Source organism: Gallus gallus, chromosome 34 (assembly GCF_016699485.2).
Source record: "Gallus gallus isolate bGalGal1 chromosome 34, bGalGal1.mat.broiler.GRCg7b, whole genome shotgun sequence".
NCBI classification, from domain to species: Eukaryota; Metazoa; Chordata; class Aves; order Galliformes; family Phasianidae; genus Gallus; species Gallus gallus.
In genome coordinates this window covers 2,139,682-2,158,855 of record NC_052565.1, presented here as the reverse complement: position 1 = coordinate 2,158,855, position 19,174 = coordinate 2,139,682, and the positions used below count along the sequence as shown (strand labels likewise).

Sequence of the window (19,174 nt, the reverse complement as noted above, 5' to 3'; positions counted from 1 at the left end):
AGCAGTACTGCCCCACTCTGTGTGAAGCACTTTGCTATGGGATGGTTTGTTCCCTCCTGCTGCCCTGTGCCTGGGGGAGAGGAGCAGAGGGTTCCCACCTCCCTGTCTGCCCTGTGGACCCTCTCCACGTACCCTCATGGGGAATGTAATCTCTCTCAGTGCCCTTTGCTTTTGATGTGCTGGGGGCAGACTCTCCGTTCAGCCCCTTCCTTCATGGGTGAGATATAGAAATAATATTTATCAGTGGTGGGGGCTGCGTGGTGCCGATGCGCACACACACACAGGACACCTCCAGCCTCCTGAAAAGGGCAGTGCATGGGAGGGAAACAAGCCTCTGCCTCTCTGCCCTGCTCTGTGCAAAGCCTAGGAAGGGCCAGGGAGGGACGTTGGGCTGTCACCATTCCTTCCTGCTGCTCTCGTGTTGGAGAGATCAACTCTGGTGTTCCTCTGCCCCATACCTGGCTACAGCAGGGCCCACTGGCTGCTGCTCCTCAGCTCATAGTTGGTTCTGGCACACAGCAGTGATGCTGCAGCAGCGCAGCATCCTTTGCATCTCCCTCTCCTCTGCAATCAGTGCCCCGAGCTCAGCATCTCTGGGACAGCTGCTTCCCATCCGACTGCTGCCTCTGCACGCATCCTCCCTGGTGTGCATCCTCCCCACTGCTGCCAGTGGCTGCTTGCCCTCATTTTGAGCTGTTTCTTTCCCAGCTTCCCCCTGTGCTGCAGGCTGGGAATGGTACAGTCCTCCCTCCAGCTCCCATTGCTCCGTGGATATTGCTAGAAGGTGAAGGCATCGGTGTGAGCTGCTGCAGCTGCTGCAGGCAGCCCGAAATCACTCGGAGAGGGAGCAGAAAGGGCTCAGTGCAGGGCTCTGTCCCTTCCCTCTGGGTCTGGCAGCACCTTAGTGAGGTGCCATGACCCAGGGCAAGGTAGGTGGGAAGTCAATGCTGGGCTGGTGAGTTGTCATGTGTGCGTAATTATTGCATGGCATGTGGGGTGTGGGGAAAGGGGTTGGATGGAGAGGATTTAAGGGATAAATGGATTGCTGCAGAGGGGGGGGGGCTGGGTGCCTGAGCAAAGCCTGGTCTGGGGTTACGGTGGTCCCTGTGACAGTGGTGTTTTGGTGGAGGAAGGGGATGGAGCAGTCATTGTGAGGCTGGGGGCTGCTTCTTGTGGTGCTGGATGTGGAGCTCAGCCATCCATGGCCGTTTCTTGTTCCCCTCTCCTGGAAATCGGGGTGCTCGCGCTTTCCCATCACTCCCCCCCAGCACTTGGCACTGCACCTCCTGATGCAGGGAGCTCTGTGTTTTGGGGTTCACCGATGCTCTGATCCTGGGGGGGGGAGGGGGTGAGTGAGGGGTGGTGTGCATCCTCTGCCAGCACAGTGCACCATTGCCATGGCAACGATGCTGGAGGCTGCCTGGATGCGGTGCTGGCCCTGCACGTCTCCTCGGGCATCTCGGGGAGGTCTGCATGGTCCTGGCCACCATAGAGGGCAGAGCAGAGGATGTGGCACAGTCATCCCAAAGCAGATGTGTGTGCGTCCAAGTGTGGCATCTAGCCTTATTTCTAAGGCTTTGCTGCACCTTTAATTAAAGACCTTCTTGCAGGAACTGTGCTGTCTGTCTGGTGCTGGTTCACTGTTCTGCTTCTTTCTGGGGGCTTCCAACCCCACATCCCTGTGGCCCATGGGGTCCCTGGTGCTGAGCTAGCACCTACATTGCCAGCAGGAACAGAATGCCAGGCTCATGGCTCACCCTGGGTCAAGAGGGATATTGCTGGAAGGTTAAATGGATGCTGTTCTCAGGTGGCCTGAGGTTGGCTCTTGGTTGGGATTTCCTATTCTGGCTATGCGGGTTCCCAAATCCGTTTGGTGCATCTTCAGATTGTGCATTTCTGGGTGAGCAAAGAAGAGCAATAAGCTTTGGTGCAGGCAGAGGTAATGCTGGAGGCCTAAATCACAGCACTTCACTGGGGATGGAAGGAACTGCCCAAAGTGGGGGTACTGGTGAGAATAGAAGAGCTGAGGGTTTTTCTTGTCTAGAAACTCAAAGCTTTTATTCTGAGAGAGAGAGAGAGCTCAGAAGGGAGCGGGCTCAAAAGCAAAAGATGACCTGGATGCTTTCCAGGGTTATGCCTGAGCCGAGGCACAGCTGTGCACCCTCAGCCCTGATTTATCTGCAGCTTTTCATCCCCTTTGTCGTGTTGTGTCCTCCCATTTCTCTCTCAGTCAGAGGATGCACTCCCTTGGGGGGCTGCTGGGTCACTTTTCTCTGCAACCTGGAACAAATGAGGGATCCCCAGACCTCCACTTGTGTCCTTCTGAATTCACATTGAAGGGCAATTCGGTACCATTTCGTAGCCTAATCTTTTTCTTTTTTTTTTTTGTTTTTCCCCTTCCTGTGCAGCTCACAGTGAACAACAAACCCCCCAACCCTGAGGGGCAGGGGGAGAAGAAGGACAATGCCTCAGCCCCACCGGCCCCTCCAACCTATGAGGAGGCAACAGCGGGAGAGGGGCTGAAGATGGGTACTTACCCTCCTCCCCCATCCGTCCCATTGCACCCCAGCTGGGCTTATGTTGACCCCAGTGAGTACCCACATCGAGGGAAGGGGGGGAGGGGGTGTAGAGGTTGCCCTCAGGCTTGTAGAGGGGAGAGGAGCCAGGGATGGGGGACCTGGTGCGGTCTGTGCTAGGGATGCCCATAGGGTTATGGCTATTAGTTATAGAAAATGTTAGGAAAACATATTAAATATTTCTGTATTTACTATATAGAAATATATTAAAGATATAAATATACTTGAATTGGTGGTGGGGGGGAAAATCTGGCTTGCTCAATGCCTCAAACACACTGCCTTCCTCCCATACGTGGGCTAACCCCAGCGCTCTGCTCCTCTCCAATATGGGGATGAGGAAATCCCAGTTTGCTGCACCAGGCAATACCACCTCCCAGGGCTGGGGCCATCCTGGTGTGATGCAGCCCCCCCCTTCCACCCTCCTCACCCCTTCCATCTCCTTCTGTCAGAGAAGCAGCTGAATGTGCAGAACTATGGCATCAGTGATGCCCGGAGGCTGCGGCGAAATGCTCAGAGCCAGCGGAGGTGGAAACTCTGCTGCACTCCAGGGCTGCATTGCTCCAGCGTTGCTGCAGGGTGAGCGCAGCCCTGGGTGAACAAACAGCTTTTCTTCCCTCTGCTGGGGCTGTGACAAGCAGACAAAGTCTGCCTGTGACCATGAGCTGGAGGTGCAGGAGGTGGCTGCTGGCTGCAGAGTGGGGGCAAGCGAGGCTGCTGGGGGGCAACTGCTCCATCAGCGTGGCTGGGGTTGCAGGGAGCACCAAAGAGACTGCATTTAAAGGGCCCTGAGCCCTCTTTCTCCACTCCATCCTCTTCCTCTGCTTTTCTTTGGCCCATTCCGGCCAGCAGGGATGGTCACAGCTGTGGGGGTGGAGAGCTGTAGGATTAGGGGGCAGAGCAAGCTAAGCTGAGGTGTGAGTGCCTGCGTGGCCTGGAGGTTTCACAGTCTTTTCCCATTCTTGTCTGCCTTTACGGGTCAGAAAGAGAATATAGATAACCTCCTAGCTTACTGTAACCACCATCTGGGTCTTCCTGCTGTTGTGATGGGTTAGGATGAGTGAAGCCCAAATGGGTTGGGGTGCTGGCATTTTGGGGCTCCCAGAGGACTCATTTTGGTGCTGCATCATCCCTGACAAACCTGGCTGGGTTTTCCCTCTGCAGCTGTTCCCTGTGCACTCATCCCTGCCACTGTTTCTGATTTCACATTCTCTCCCTGCTCCCATGCTGTGTGTCATGGAGGGGGGGATGCAATGGGGCTCTGCTTAATGGCTCACATGAGACTACAAAGCAGTGACACGCAGCTCTGGGGCTGCTTTCTGGAGTCCCACACTGGGGACGCTGTGCCTCAAACAGAGCCCTGGGTGGGAGGTGGCTGCTGCTGGGGATGCTTCAGGGCAGGAGGAAAGCCCTCCATTCCTCGGAGGCACTGAGGTGCGATGTGGTGCTGGATGCTGTGATTGCTGTGATGCAGGAGGCACAGCGGTGCCCCGGGGACACAGACCTCAGGTGCTGGGTGATAACAGACCGTGCAGAAATGAGGATGCACGGAGGAGCACGTCCCTTCTGGGGCAGAAGGCGCAAGGGGTTCATTAAGCACCAAAAGAGCACAAGGGATTTATTTGCTGCCAGGGGGCATCTGGAGATGAGGCTTCTGCAGTAAGAGCAGGCAGCCTTTGGCGAGTAAAACAGAAGAAATTCAGGGCTAGGGCTCTGAATTGGGCTTTACTGCAGCACTCCTCTGTGTCTTTGTGAGTCTTCCCTCCACCTGCCCAAAGGAGTTGAGTATCAATGAGCTGTGAAGCTCTGAGGAGGAGGAGAGGCATCTGCCAAACAGGCAGAGATGGGAACATATCGCGCATGTCATCGCATCAGCTCTGTTCCCATAGGAAACCCGGCTTGCAGATGGTTAGTAACACAGATGGGGGTTTTTGGAAGAGAAGTAGCACGGAGAGATGAAGTGTGAAGGCTGCAGTGGGTTTGGTGTGTGTGTGTTTTGTTTTTCTTGAGTGGAAGAAACTCCAGCAGCAACAGTGTGCGTCATGGAGCCCTTGGCAGCGCAGAGGTGCGGGGACATTGGGGAAGGTGCTCAGCAGAGGTTGCCTTGCGATTATTTCCCTCTTGCTGCTAAATCATTCCGACCCCATGCATAGAAATTGGATGTAGGGGTAGAGCTGAAATGAGCCGCTCTCAGAGGGGAGAACGTGCTGTTGGCATAAGAACTGATGCAGCCACAACCTGAGCTCAGGCAATTACAGAGCTGAGAGGGAATCCTCCCGCATTGGAGCTCCGGATGGGAATGATGGAGGTGCTGAGTCACAGCTCCTCTTGGGAATGCTTTAGTATTCTTCAAAAGTGAATGAGGATACGGCATGAGCCCTCTAATTACCTTTAGGGATGCGCTATTCCTGCAGACAGGGATTAACCCTCATGTCCTCGCTGAGTTGGGGTTTGTGGAGGGGTCTTCCCATTTCTTATCCTTGGAGATGCTCCTTGCGCGCTGCACAATTCTGCGTTATGGTGCCTGCACTGTGGGGCCTCCTGAGCTGAAATCAGTCACCGAGGACACATCACTACATCTGGATGGGGCTGATCTCTGTCTTTTCTTCAGGCACGAGCCCCAGCTATGGCAGCGGGGCGTACCCTGGAGACACAGAAATGCTCACATCCTTCAGCTGGGACGACCGGAACGTGCGCAGAGTGTTTATCAGGAAGGTAAGAGCTGAAGCTGTGTCCCCCTACTAAGCCTCCTACAGAGCCATGAGCCCAGCTCTGCTCTTTGGGACCTGGCTGCAGCAGCTGTGGCCCCCCCAGGACCGTGGAGTGGGTCTCCCATGGGTGCCTCTCATTGCAGGTTTATGCCATCCTGATGGTCCAGCTCCTGGTGACTCTCGTCATTGTTGCTTTCTTTACCTTCTGGTAGGTCTCTGTGTTGCAGTGATGTTTTATCCTGTCTGCGACCTGTACTACCTGTTACTCTGGGTTATTTTTTATGTAGATATGTGAATGCTTATTTCATGTACTCGAAGACTGAGGGCCCTCACGAGGTCCTTCTGCTGGGTGGGTGGGTGTCCCTTCTGGATGCTCCCTGAATGATGCGCTGCCCCTTTGGGTGCCACCCCCAGCAGAGATGGGGATTCTTATCCTCACACTCAGCAGCTGCTGCTGCTCTGTCCCTATATCATTCCTCCCTTGGAGTTATCAACGCTATCAAACTCCATCCTATGCTCCTGCAGAAGCAGACACCCCACAGCTCTCCAGATCGGGTGACTGAGCCTTGTGGGCACTGCAGCTCACGTTGCCTGTGCAATGAATAATGGATCACTGTCAGCCTGAGGAGGTGACCTCCTCCATCACACCTCAGCAACAACACGAGCCCGGGGTCAACGATAGCAGCAGGGCTGTCTCCCTGCTGTGACAGCTTGGATTGCTTTCCAGTTGCTCACTCTGGGTAGAGCCCGCTGTGTGTTTGTGCATAGCTCCTGCTGTGTCACCTCGTGAGCATTCCCAGGTTTAATTCAGCAGTAAGCTGTGAAGTGATTGGCATTTCGATGCTCTCTGCTCAGTGTTCCTTTCTGTTTTGCAGCGAGCCGGTCAAGGGTTATGTCCAGGTGCACTCCGGTTGGTACTGGGCTTCCTAGTGAGTATCTGTTCTCTCTATGGCCATGCATGTTCCAAACAGCTCTGGATGTGGCAGTAGAGGTGTGGAGATGCTTTGCAAGCACTCCTGTGTTTTGTATATAAGGACGTGCTGATCACCAGAGGTCTCTCCCAACCCCTATGATTCTGTCATTGCTTTAATGTGTGTGCAGGGGGAGACAGGGAAGGTCATGGGTAGGTGAGAATAGAAATGAGAAACCTCACCTAAATGAGCCTAAGTCATGAGAAAGGCTGGATACCTCCTGATTCTTCCGAAAAGAGGGCTTGCTGCCCTACAAACCAGCATGAAAGTAAATACACGAGTATTGCTTGCAGAGCAAATCCAACAGAACTGGGGAGCTCCCAGGTAAACCCTGTGGGAACCCATTTGGAGAGCTGAAAGAATGCAGCGGGTGCCTTAGGGGCTTAACCTTCATGGAGTCTTTAAGGCTGGGAAAGATCATGGCTAAGATCATCCAGTCCAACCAATTTTTGGATCCTCTCATTGAAAGCAAGGAGGGTGCCTGGGTTTATGTCCCATGTCTGGATATCCAACAGCTGGGGAAGGATGCAGGCAGTGTTAGTTTGGGCATTTGGAGACACTGTGGTCTCCTGGCCTTGCCTGAGTGTGTACAGGGAGGAGGGCAGGGGGGTGGCAATCATGATGAGGTTGCCATCACAGAGCAGCTTTCAGTGCTTGGAATTTGGGGCTCCATTCATTAGGCAAGCCTGGTCCCAAAAGTCAGAGGGAAAGGAGCTTGGCTGCACCCCACGTGTTAAAATGTTTGCTGTGGTGATGTTTTCTGGATGCTGTGTGTGTTGGCGCCGCTAATTAAGCGGACAGAGAGCGCGATGCAATTGCCCATGAATGACGTTCTGTGAACCTGTCCTTAATTAGTTACACCCAAATCACAAAATGTGTCCAGGCCTGGAGATGAGACGCCTGCTTATATAACTTACAGCTCTAAAATAGCAATAATAGGAGGAAACTGGCACCAGCATTGACCTTAGAGGAGAATTTGCTCCTTCCTGACCCACTGATAGGTTGGAGAGCTGAGCTGCCTTGCAGAGAGACAAGACCTGAACAGAACTTGGGCTTGGCTTTCCCTTTGGGCAAACCTGCAGCCTTCTCAGCAGCGGGCATCTGCCTCCTGGCCTTCAGGAGGAGTGAATGCATTTGGGGACAGGTGGAGAGACTTCGTTTTGGTCTGTCCCATTCAGCAAGCCTGCCTTTCTCCCCCACTCCCCATGTCTCCAGGTCCTTGTCCTGGTTGGCTGTCCTTCATGCACAGACATCACCTGTGCATATCTGCACCTCTGCAGTACGAGTGGGTGCCCTGGGGTGTTTTCTCACTGCTGAAGGAATAACACAGGAGCAGATGATGAGAGCGGGGGGGGTGCAAAGCAGACAGACAGCAGCAAAGCTCTCTCTCTGCTCCCAGCATGAGTGCTTTCCTGGTTTCCCTGTGGGAGAGCGCAGCTCAGCTTTATCTCTGGTGCATTTATCATGGCCCGTGGCCTTTGCCGTCACGTTCATTTATTAGACCGAAGGTGAGTGGCTATCGTGCTGCCATCGGCATGCTTGGAAGCTGCTTTCCCCCAGGCATGAGGGTGAAAGCAGGTGAGCAGGTTCCCACTGCGCCGGACCCCATCAGCGCGGTGGAAAAACACCGCTGCATGACAGCGGGGCACAGGGACCATCCCTCTGCTCTGGGGTTGCTGAAGGGTGGAGGTCACGTCCCTTCTCCAGCACAGGGCATCCCGTTGTCCTTAAGCAAGCTGCTTAAAGCAGAATTCACAGGGCTGGGGAGAAGGGCTGCAGAAATGCCCCTACGATGCCCTGGTCCCACTGAGCAGGGCGGGTGATGGAAACGAGGGGCGCAATCTGGCTGCATCCATCCAAGCCCTATGAGCAATGGGGAGGTGTCCATAACAAACACCTTCGGGTGCTCCACTGACTCTGCTCTAAACCATCCTTCAGAGTGTTTCCAAGGGTCTGTCCCACCTCAGGGATGGGTGTAAAGCAGGAAGCTTGGGGCAGGAAACAGCTTCAGCAAAAGGCACTTGAATGCATTGCTTCAGCCCCAGCCTCAGCTTTGGCACTGTGCTGCATTTGAGCAGTGCAGTGAAGCATTAAATCTTGTCACCTGGAGGCTCCTCTCTTGCATCAACACACAGTGCTCGTGTTTTCACCCTTTGATCTGCTCTTTTTCTCTTTGCAGTGCTGTTTTCTTTGTGACCTACCTGATTCTTGCCTGTTGCTCTGGGCCCAGGTAAAATGCTTTCTTTCTGGGTTTAAAACAATGCAATGAAGTGAAGGATGAATGTTATCTTGCTTCAAACATGACCAACTGCATTGCAGAGATGGGACGGGGCTGTGTTTCCAGGCCTGGTGTAGTTACGTGTTGCTGCTGGAAGGGGAGATGAGTTGCAGCCCCAAATGATTGCTCCACACGTTCATTGTTAAATACTGCAGGGAACCATTTCCTTTTTGCCCCCCTGGCTGCTCTGCTGGGATATCAGAGGGGCATTAATGCCCTTTTGGCTCAGGAGCACACAAATCCATCCGCCATCCCCACTGGGATGAGTGTCCTCCTCTGTACCGCCCTGCCACTTACTCATAGGCCATTAATTACCTTAATTACATGGCACATCTGATTGCATCCCGCTGATCAGCCCCTGTTTCTTTGCTTGCAGGAGGTATTTCCCATGGAACCTGATCCTGCTCAGCATCTTTGTAAGTACATCTGAACGGTGTCTGCTCTGCCCCTCTGACCACTGTGAGCTCCACAATGGCTCCAGGCAGGAGAGAAAAGGACCTGCTCTGAATTCCTGCAGGAATTCCATCCTCTGATTGCCCTGCACTTGGGCTGAGGAGCTGTAATTGAACTAGAATGTGATAAGAAGGGAAGAAGGGAGCCTCTGTTTGAAGCCAAATGCCTGCGGAGGCTGCACGGTCATGGGAGTGGGGTAGTCCTGTGCAGGAGGGGGGAAGGTGGGACCGCTCTCATTCATTTTAACCCATTCCCATGGACATTCATCATTGATATGTTTGAAACTATGCAAAAATTGCTGCTCTTGGGCATCGGTTTGAGGTTGCACTGCCCTTGTGATTATCACTGTTGCTGCAGTTCAGATGCTCTGTCTGCTCAGTGTCTCCTTGGGACGTGAACACAAGAATAATGCTGTTCTCTCTCCTCCCAGACCCTCTCCATGGCTTATCTCACGGGGATGCTTTCCAGGTGGGTTGAGCACACGGTCCTGGAGGTGCCCTGATCCCATGTGTGACCCTTCCTCCCTTCTGAACCAGAAGGGCCACCTGAGCCCTGTGCATCTGCCCCAGCAGCGGCCTGAAACATAAACTTTTCCTCTGAAAACACCAAGATACCCATTTTTTTCTTAAAGAAACTCCATGAAGAGCTGTTAACCCCTTCTTCTCCACTGCTGGGGCAGCATAGAGTAATTCCTGGCTGTGCTAAACCCTATAGGGGAGCACTGGAGAGCCCCTCTGCCTGCACAGGTGGGCTATAGAGCACTGCCACAGGTTGATCTCACCCCTTGCAATGAGCAGACAGGGCTGGAGTGACACAAGGAGAGTTTTCCCAGCAGTTTCATTTTGTTTTGTGCTCCCTCTTGCTTGTTTTTGCTGATACGCTCTGCTCAGATCAGCTCTGGTTCACATGGGGCCCTGGTGATGAGGCAGTGGGCGTTGATGGATGCGTGCAGCAGACAAAGAAAGCGATGGCTTCAGCAGCTCAGGGAAAATACCAGAAAATAGGGGAGAATACCAGAGATAGTGCTCTGTAATGAAACTGAAGGGAAGAGCAGGAGCACAGCTCTTAGGGCTGAGCATGGTGCTGGAACCAAGGCAGCATCGAACACAAAAATAAGCACTTAATGATACATACATTATATATATATATATATCACCAAGTAGTCTTTCTAGCTGTTCAGATCCCACCCTGCAGATTATCAGTGCTCAACCCCTCATTGCAAGCACATAACAGTGGCTTTTGCAGCTTTCTGGCTTCTCATTGTGCTGCGGTGACGTTTGTCACTCTATTTTTATTACCTCCCAGTTTGAATCCTCCCCTTCTCCATCTGTCCATGCACAGAGAAGTTTTTATACTCAGTCCCATCTTAACTGCTCCTGAGCTCCCAGGAGGCACAGATATGCCCTCCTGCCTACCCCCCCTTCCATTTAAAGCAGGAGGAAAACCCATCTGGGCTTTTCTCAGTGTTTTCTATCTTTCCTTTTGGCCCTGAGGAGTGTTGGTATGGTTGGTTGCAGGCTGTGCCCCCGAGATTTGTGTTGTGCCTTTGTGCTTTCCCTATGCACTCCCACTGGGTTGCTGCCTGTCTCCACCTCTCCTTCCACCCCTACGTGTGGAAACCCCCCTAGAAAATTGATTTTGCTGTTAATTTTGCAGTTATTATGACACCAAGTCAGTTCTTCTGTGCCTGGGGATCACTGCCCTGGTGTGTCTGTCTGTCACCATCTTCAGCTTCCAGACCAAGGTCAGTCCCTCTGGGTGAGGAGTGGAGGGGGGCAGGTCTGTAGGAGCAATCTGAGGGATGCTGGGGTGCAAAGTGAAGGTTATGGCAGACGTTGGGGTGAGGGATGGGTCAGGGGTATAAAGGGGGTCAGTAGATGCTGATGTATGGGGTAAGCTCGTTGTGATATTTGTTTTGATTTGGTTTTTAGGATTAGGTGCAGGAAAGCACTAACACAAATATACAGGAAGGGCTTTTGGATGTTTGGGATGTGATAGGTACTGGTTTCTTCTCCATAGAAACAAGAAGAACGTGGTGAGTGTTTGGCTCTGCCATGCAGTCGGGTGGGGGCTGGGCTGTAGGACCTGAGGTGCAGATGAAGCAATTGCCTCCAGCAGCAACATGGGAGAGGTGCTGGGGGGGAACCCTGCACACATGGGGTTTGGATCCCCTGTCTGCCCTTGCTCCGGTGCCTGCCCTTGTAACACTGCTCTTTGCCTCTGCAGTTTGACTTCACCTCCTACCAGGGCATCCTCTTTGTGATGCTCATGGTGCTCTTCTTCGGTGGCATCATCCTGGCTGTGATTCTGCCCTACAAATATGTGAGTAAAGAGACACGTTCCTCTTTCCAGTTCCCCCATTTCTGCTGCAAGGCTGGGAGCTGCTCAGCATCAAGTTCTGGGGCTTGGTTTCGGAGAGGTGTCCCACTCTACTCTCTGAAAATGCACAGGAACATCAATGGAATTAACAAAAACCAAACCCCACATGGCTGCTGCCTGCTTGTACAGTCAGATATGGGTTTGTGGGACAGCACTGGCCTGGGGCTGGAGGAAGTTTGCTTCTGTTCCTGGAGCTGCATAGCGACACCATGGCAGATGGCACCACCCGCTTGTGCCTCAGTTTCCCCTTCAGTAAACTCAGGGTGGTGAGCATGTTTGTTGTGGGCTGCCCCAAACCAAGTGGGCTCCTAGCTCAAATTTAGGCAGAACTTAGACTCTGGATGCGTACAGCTGGGAGGGTCTATGGCCAGGCCTGGCTGTAGCCACACAGCATGGGACAGAGTCTTGCATTAAGTCTTGAAGCTCGCATGTCTCCCATAGAAAGAAGCTCATCTGGAGGGTGGTTCAGACCCCAAGAATCAGTTCAGACCACAGGGGACCACCTCATTGCTCCTCTACTTGCCTCCAGTCCCTCTTGCATGGGTCCAGCCTTCCACACAGCTCTCTGCATCCCTGCTCCTGGCATGAACCTGGTGTTGGCTGGGACCACACCTTGCAGAGAGCTTGGCGTGGCAGCACGGAGCATCTGGTCCTCATCCAAGAGTGCTTCATTAGGTGAACTGTCACTCAGGCAAAAGCCTGTCAGATTCTGAAAGGTTCTGTTGAAAGCAGGAAGGCGTGTGGGGTTCTGTACCACCATTAATCACATGGAATGCCTCCTGGTGCTGTGACAGCAGCACCTGGCTTTGCTCACAGCAGCCTCCAAGCGCCCTCCAAACCCTACACATCTTTCTGGGTCATGCTTTAAGAGTCAGACCTACAGGAGATGCTCCATTAGTGTCAGCCCTAGAATTAACCTGATGATGGAAAGTAAGCAGGCTGGTGTTTCCAAAACAAGGAACTTGGCATTTTGTTGGCTTCAGATCAACCTCCTTTCTCCTGCAGCATGAGGGTAAAGCAGCTTGCGGTGCCAATCCGCTGCCACTACATTGTTGAGACAACTGCTCTTTATCTTGTAGTCTGTCAAGATAAGCATAGCTAGAGGCAGCAGGTAATGAGCTTGTCTGTCTTGGGCAGGCTGCAATCTCTGGGTTGAATCAGCCATCCATGTGGGCAACCTATCGTGGAATAGCAGTGCACTGGGTTACCATGCACAGCAAGCAGGGCTGAGACTGGGTCTTCATCCCATTGAATCTCCTGCTGTGATTCCAACAGATGAATATCATTCCACTTTCATTAACATACAAAACTCAGTCTGCCTCTGGGAAGCAATGGGAGTTTCTTCCCATGGGATCAGCTCGTCTGGATAAGCAAACACCTCCTGTAGCTGCTATGGGATTGGTTTCCACCATGGCTGTTCTAAGAGGTGTCTGTTGGTATTGAGCTGAAGTATCTTTGCAGAAACACAACACGTGGCCTTGGAAACTCATGAGCCAAATGGACGTAAAGACAGAATGTGGCAGGGAACTGAGGCACAAGGACTTGCTCTGTGCTAAAACAAGCACTGCATTTGGTCTGCTCGTGGTGCAAGTTCCAGGGCTATTAGAGCACTTCCCTTAGCTCATGTCCTGCAGGTCTGTGTCAGGCCCCAATTAACCAGTTCTCTCACAGGCACTGATTGGTGGGTTTGTTTCTCCAGGTCCCCTGGCTCCATGCGATTTACGCTCTGCTTGGTGCCATCATCTTTACCATGGTAAGTGTGGTGCTGGGCACGGGGCTGGGAGTGTGCTGGCAGGAAATACAAGCAAGTAAACATGGAATAATTGGTTTTATTTTTTGCCTGGAAAGGTGCTTAGGGAAGGGAAAAGAGTGAATCAAAGGATTGTAGAGAGCTTTACATCCTCAAATGGCTCACAAATAGCAGTTAGCACAGTGACCTCAGCTTTGACCTGGGAAGGTGTTGGTGTACGTGATGGTGCTGTTGCAGAGCATGATGTGATGGGCAAACCCATGCTGCAAGTGCAATAGTAGGTGTGAACAGCAGAAAGCTTTGTAAGGACAGGTGAAAAGGCAATTGAGAGTGGGAGGAGAGACTTTGGCACAGCAGCAGGGGCCCAGCGTGGGGCTCAAGGGGAACCTGGGGGTGAAGTGAGGCTACAAAAGTGCATGAGGCCAAGGCAGGGCTGGTTGAGTTGGAGCTGATCAAGGTCTGGGTATGACCTTCACTCTTAAACAGAACCCCAGGAGAACAGTCAGAGGCCATGGGTTGGGATCAAGGGGCATTGGGAAGCTCCATTTCAGGCAGCAAAAGCCCTGAGATGGGGCAGTTCCTCTGAAGATGAGCAGGCTCCATTCATTCCTTGGGCTGCTCCCTTGCTGCCCTCCTGTGAGCCCTCTCCCTGAGCGTGTCCTGGCAGTGCCCTGCTTGCATTTGGGTGTGGGAATTGTCTGGGAAGATGCTTGGCTCTACCTTGAGGTGGGGGTCAGGAAGAGGGCTGCCTTGGGGCTCAAGGCGGTGCCCATTGGGCATGCTGTGAATAAGAGCAGTTGAGCAATTTAATTTATTAGCTAATAAAGTCATTTGAAGTGAGCTCGGGTATTTCTTCTGTGATTCACGATTAAAGACTCTTCTGCGAAATACGAGGAAGCTAAACATCTTATAATCACCCCATAAACTTCAGTCAGAAGCTGTGCCAGGTTTGTCAGCTCAGCCTGCCCATGCCCAGGGAGATGGGGGGGTAGTGATGGGTAGGAGGGCAGGGATGCCAACTGACCCCCACAGAACCCCATGCTAAGGCTCTACGCAGGCTGGGATAACAGCAGAGTAGAGGGGAGATGGGCAAAATGATGAGCTTGGAACTGTGAAGGTTTTCTTGCAGCAGGGCCACCAGCCTGTTGCACAGCCCCTGTTTCTTCCTACGTGTGCTGCATCCCTGCAGTGCATTCTGACCTCAGCTGTTGGGGCTGCAGTGGCTCTGGGGGTACAACCAGCACTTCATTCAGATTGCAGCTTGGTAGGCGTCAGCTCTGCTGATGGGTCTGCAGCACTCTGAGCAGACCTTGGGGATGCCTCTGGTGTGGGAGAAGTGAGGGAGAGCTTTAGGAATAGGCACGAAGGAAGCAAGCCTGGAGTGAGGGTCAGGGTTTGACTGTCAAGGGTGAAATGAAGGAAGGAGAAAGTTGCAACACAGTGCATTGTTTTGAGCTTCTAAAGGGCAGATGCGGCCCATAAAAGTGGCAGCACTCTCGTGGGTACAGTGAAGCTGCTGAAGGAGCTCCTAGCAAAGCTCTTTGCCTCCCCGTGCAAAATCTGCCCACGACTGTCACTGAGTTTCCTCTTTTCCCACAGTTCCTGGCCTTTGATACGCAGATGCTGATGGGGAATCGCCGGTACTCACTGAGCCCAGAGGAATACATCTTTGGAGCCCTCAATATCTACCTGGACATCATCTACATCTTCTCCTTCTTACTCCAGTTCTTTGGCTCCAGCCAGGAGTGAGCACGGCAGGGCAGTATCTTCTCTTCGTTAGCTAGATGCAAATGTTTCAAAGAAGTCTTTAAAGGAAAAGAGGGTTTAAAAAAAACGACAGCAAAACAACCCACCCTTTCTGGCCCACTAGCAGGCTCCATTCTATCAGCTGAGCAAAGCTCCTGGGTTCCTTTATGCAGCTTGTATATATGCTGTTAAGCCTTTGTGACCCAGACAGCAAAGCAGGGCTTAAGTGTGATGTCTCTCCTGCTCCCTCCACTCCTACTGAGCTCAAACCAGACCAGAGACCGGGAGGCACGAGACTGAGGTTTTCTCTTCCCCAGAGGCTGTCAGAGCTGCCTGGACATCAATGGATGTTGAAGCGCTGGGAACAGCTCTGCAAAGGGAAAGTGATGTTGAAGGAGGAGAGGAAGGGAATTTTGCTAGGATGCTGGCAAGAAAAACAGCTGAACAAAGGAAAAAAAAAAAAAAAAAGCTGGGGAACAACCCCCCCCCCCCACAGCCCCCTCCCACCATCCCTATGCTTGTCACCTGCATTCATTCATTCAGAGCCCCACTGCCTCTGCAGAGAAATGCTCGAGCGCTTAGAAAGGCTGAGCAGGGGATCACACAATCTGGGTGTCCCACAGTCAGCCCGCCAGGCTCAAGGGGACCTGTTGTTCTTTGGGGACATCCCAAATGCCACTGCAGGGGGGATTTGGCATCTTTTGCAGCTGGCTGTGGGGCTGAGGCCGCATTTTTTTACCTTCCCAGACAGTAGGACCACAGGTGTGGGCTCACCTCCCAACCCAGGGAGGTTGGGATGTTCTTCACCTGGTTAGTTTGGGATCCCATGGGTAAGTTGTTAGCAGGGAATGGCAGAGAGAGAGGCTGTGTGTCAGAGCCCTCCTGACATGGGACGTGGGTGGCTGAAATGCTGTGACCCATCCCAAGGATCTGATGCCTTCACGACAGTGTCTTAGTTGCTTGAGATCCGTGGTCCTAAAAGTGGTTGTTACCCAAAGACTGAGGGTGAACACCCTTTGCTTGAAACAGTGACATTGGTGTTGGCTACAAAGAGGTGTCCCCCATCTCCAGATAGGGACAGCAGAGCGCTCACAGGTAACTTTCCATCTTCCCCTTGCTCACGTTCCCCTGTTTGGGGATTGGCTGGCTAATTTCTAACCCTAAAGCTCCATGTGGAGATAAGGGGCCTTTTGCTCTTATTTAGAAAGCGATCCTTCCTGCTGATAGAAGCCGTATCTTCAATCTCCCTGGAATGCTGATGCAAGTGCGTCACTGGGCTGCCTTTAGCAATCCCCACCTCTTAGAGAAAGGCTCTGCCAGAATGCTCTGTGCTGCACATTCCTCTGCTTCTGCTGCCCCAGCTGTTACCCCTCACATGTTGCATCCTCCCACTGCACGTGCTCCGTGCCCTGAGCTGGGCAGAGGAAAAGGAAAGTTACTGTACAAGAGTCAATAAAAAATAATGCTTCAACCCCTCAGCAGCTGTACTGACCTTGTTGGTAATGCAGGAGCAGAACCGATGCTTTTCATCTCTTCCTTCAAGGAAAACCAACCATGGTTTGGGCATAAAGGATGCTACAAGGATAGCGTGAAGTCCGTGAGCCCTTGTTTTCTGCAGCGCATCACAGAGACCAAATAAAGGCCGTGAGCTGTTGAGCAGGAGGGACTGGGAGAAAAGCACGGGAGGCACCCTAAAAGTTCATGAAATAGGAGTTCAGAGAGGGGTTTTTCTCACTCAGACCCACGCAGGCACTTCTGCAACACCTTAGCAGGCAGGCTGTGCGGCTTCCTTTGCTCACAGCAGAAGGCCTGTGGGCAATTCTGCTTTCCAGCTTTTCAGGAAGGAGTGCTATGTGAAGAGTTCTGACTCAACAGCAGTCCTGAAATTCCTCTGGAAGAGGACAATCCAGGAGCTCTGCAGCCTTCTTCCTGCACTGGGACTTCTTGCAATCAGACCTGGGGAGGAGAACACAGACCTGCAGCCCACTCTGGATCTCTCGCTCTTTTCCCTTTTGGTGTGGAGTAACTCTGCTGCTGCTCTCTCCTGGCTTTCAGCTCCCACGTGGGAAAAGCTTGCATGGCATCTGCTCCATCTCGGGTCCACCTGAGCAGGGATGACTTGTTTGTCCCTCTGCAGGGCTCCCTTCTTGCATGTGTCCTGGTTCCTCTCCGTGCTGTCCCTACAGCTTGCTGCCCACCCAAGCCAGACAGAGATCACTTGAAGGTGGAAGTCCCCATGGGGCTGAGCATCACAGGGTTAGGGGTGAGGAACAGCCAACATCGGGTTCCCCCTGGGTTCCTCACCCTGCTGCACAGCAGAGGTGCTGGGCTGCTTCTCTTTCGCCGTGTGGATGTCCCTGATCTGAGGCCTGCATTGCCTGGCCCCTGGCTCTGCATCCCCGTGCTCCTTTTGTCCGCCCATTCTTACGACTTCAGAAATAGGGTTTTGTATTTTCTCCGAACGTTGCTAATAAACTGTTGCAAAACTGTTAGCGTCGTTCTGTTGTGAGCTCATATTGAAGGATGGTTTGGTTGCACAGCTCAAATGGAAAACATAAACAGGACTGTGGAGTGACGTGGCACAGTTCAAGGTTTTAGTGCAGACCTGACTGTTCTTTCTCTGCTTATGGCCGAAGAATGCACCCTATGTGAAGCAATAAAATGCTCATGGCTTTAGCACACCCACCATGCATGAAGTATCTGAGAACTGAGAGCTAGATGACCCCTTCGGTGCGAGGAAACTCTTTTAGACTTGGGTTAAGCTGATGTAGGATTCCAAACCAACAAAGCAGAGGCAAGCAAATGCTGCAAGCAAATACTCAGAGAGCATTTTCCGCTGCCTCTGGAGAATGAGCTGATGCTCAAAGCCTTCTCGGGAACCAGTGGGAAAAATAAAAGCCTCCAGAGAGCAATTCACCTGATGTAATTTAATGCCTACAGTGCGTGGTGAAAACTCCTATCTCTCTCCATCAGCCGCAGAGGGCTGATTAGCGTGGCTGTCAGAGCAGAGCGGTGCCAACCACAGCGTCCTGTTGCAACAGATCTCTGCTCCTTAGAAGGAGCCATGTCCAAAAGGCAGGTGTGAGATTTTGTTTCCTATGAAATGTGGCTAAACAGTGAGATGAGGCCCAGATGAGCTTTCCTGCCCACAGACGCATTTTTTTTTGGCAGCAAGAAAAGATGTCACATTGTTGTTCGGGGTAACTTAAGCTCTGCTGTGGGGCAGTGATTGTGGAGAAGTAATTGAAGCAAAGCATTGCCATAGAAAGAGTGAGGTGGCTGTGAGCATTTATAGGAGGTATCGCTATCTGCTCCCGTCATTAACGTAAATGGGATAAAAGACTGATGATTCAGCCAAATTTCAACACTGGGCTGAGCAATAGGGCAAACAGTGATTTGGCCTAAAACACAGTAGGACCAATCCAAGGTGGATGTGGGGGGAGAAGGAATCGGCCTCTTCTCCTGGGTAACAGCGACAGGACCAGAGGGAATGGCCTCAATTTGTGCTAGGGGAGGTGCAGGTTGGATGTTAGGAATCGTTTCTTCTCCAAAAGAGTGGTGATGCATTGGCATAGGCTGCTCAGGGAGGTGGTGGGATCACCATCCCTGAAGGGGTTCAGGAACCGTGGAGAGGTGGCACATGGGGAAGTGGTCAGTTGGGCACAATGGGATGGGTTGGAGTTGGACTGGATGCTCTGGGAGGTCTTTCTATGATTCTAAGCAAGGAGATGGGGAGGTAGACCCCATTTTGAAGGATACTGGGAAGAGGAAGGCATTGAGCTGTTTCCTATGTCCATAGCAAATGGGGCAGGAACATGAGTGGTCTAAATGCAGAGAGAGAGAATCAGAGGAGACCTCAGCTAAATAAATACAAATTCCTCTCCCAGAAGAAGAGCAAAATATTTATTTTTGCTCCCTTTCCCATCTTTCTTCCCTTCCATCCTCGAGGTGTGCTCAGGACAGAGGGACTCTCTGCCAAGCCCACTTATTTTTCCCAATGCAAAACGCACCCAAGGCTGAACCCTGGCTCTGTTGTGCACCCAGGTTCTTGAGCTCCTGGCGCCCTCTGCTCGTCATGCTGTGATAAAAATCAACATCCCTGCCGAAAAAGAATCCTGTATTCCCTGTCAGCTTGCCCCTCAAACCTTCCCTGTGGTGCAGATGGGGGTCTTCTTCACTCCTTTTTACCAAGGCCTTTATTTTTCCTGCTGTAAAACCTCCCACTGGTTGCTTGCCTATGGAGTCACAGAATCACTAAGGTTGGAAAAGACTTCTAAGATCATCAAGTCCAACCTTCAGGCCATCCCCACCAT

General features: G+C 52.3%; 1 protein-coding gene across 2 annotated transcripts; it reads left to right on the top strand.

Moving 5' to 3' along the window:
- The first annotated feature begins 759 nt into the window (after positions 1 to 759).
- On the top strand, positions 760 to 17,353 carry FAIM2 (Fas apoptotic inhibitory molecule 2). Of its 2 annotated transcripts, XM_015300382.4 has the most exons (12): positions 760 to 929; positions 2,409 to 2,589; positions 5,185 to 5,288; positions 5,428 to 5,492; positions 6,160 to 6,213; positions 8,435 to 8,485; positions 8,910 to 8,949; positions 9,417 to 9,454; positions 10,643 to 10,730; positions 11,213 to 11,308; positions 13,065 to 13,118; positions 14,715 to 17,353. In XM_015300382.4, exons 1-12 carry the CDS (start codon positions 915 to 917, stop codon positions 14,862 to 14,864), a joined length of 936 nt encoding a protein of 311 aa, XP_015155868.1. In that variant the 5' UTR covers positions 760 to 914; the 3' UTR covers positions 14,865 to 17,353. The 2 variants fall into 2 exon arrangements, with proteins under 2 accessions (XP_015155868.1, XP_046760992.1); XM_046905036.1 differs by lacking the exons at positions 760 to 929; positions 2,409 to 2,589 and adding an exon at positions 4,490 to 4,556.
- The last annotated feature ends 1,821 nt before the right edge of the window (positions 17,354 to 19,174 follow it).

Coding starts and splice junctions, on each gene's coding strand:
- FAIM2 (XM_015300382.4), top strand. Junction 5,493..6,159: donor GTTGCTTTCTTTACCTTCTG/GTAGGTCTCTGT, acceptor TCTGTTTTGCAG/CGAGCCGGTCAAGGGTTATG. Junction 13,119..14,714: donor GTGCCATCATCTTTACCATG/GTAAGTGTGGTG, acceptor CTTTTCCCACAG/TTCCTGGCCTTTGATACGCA.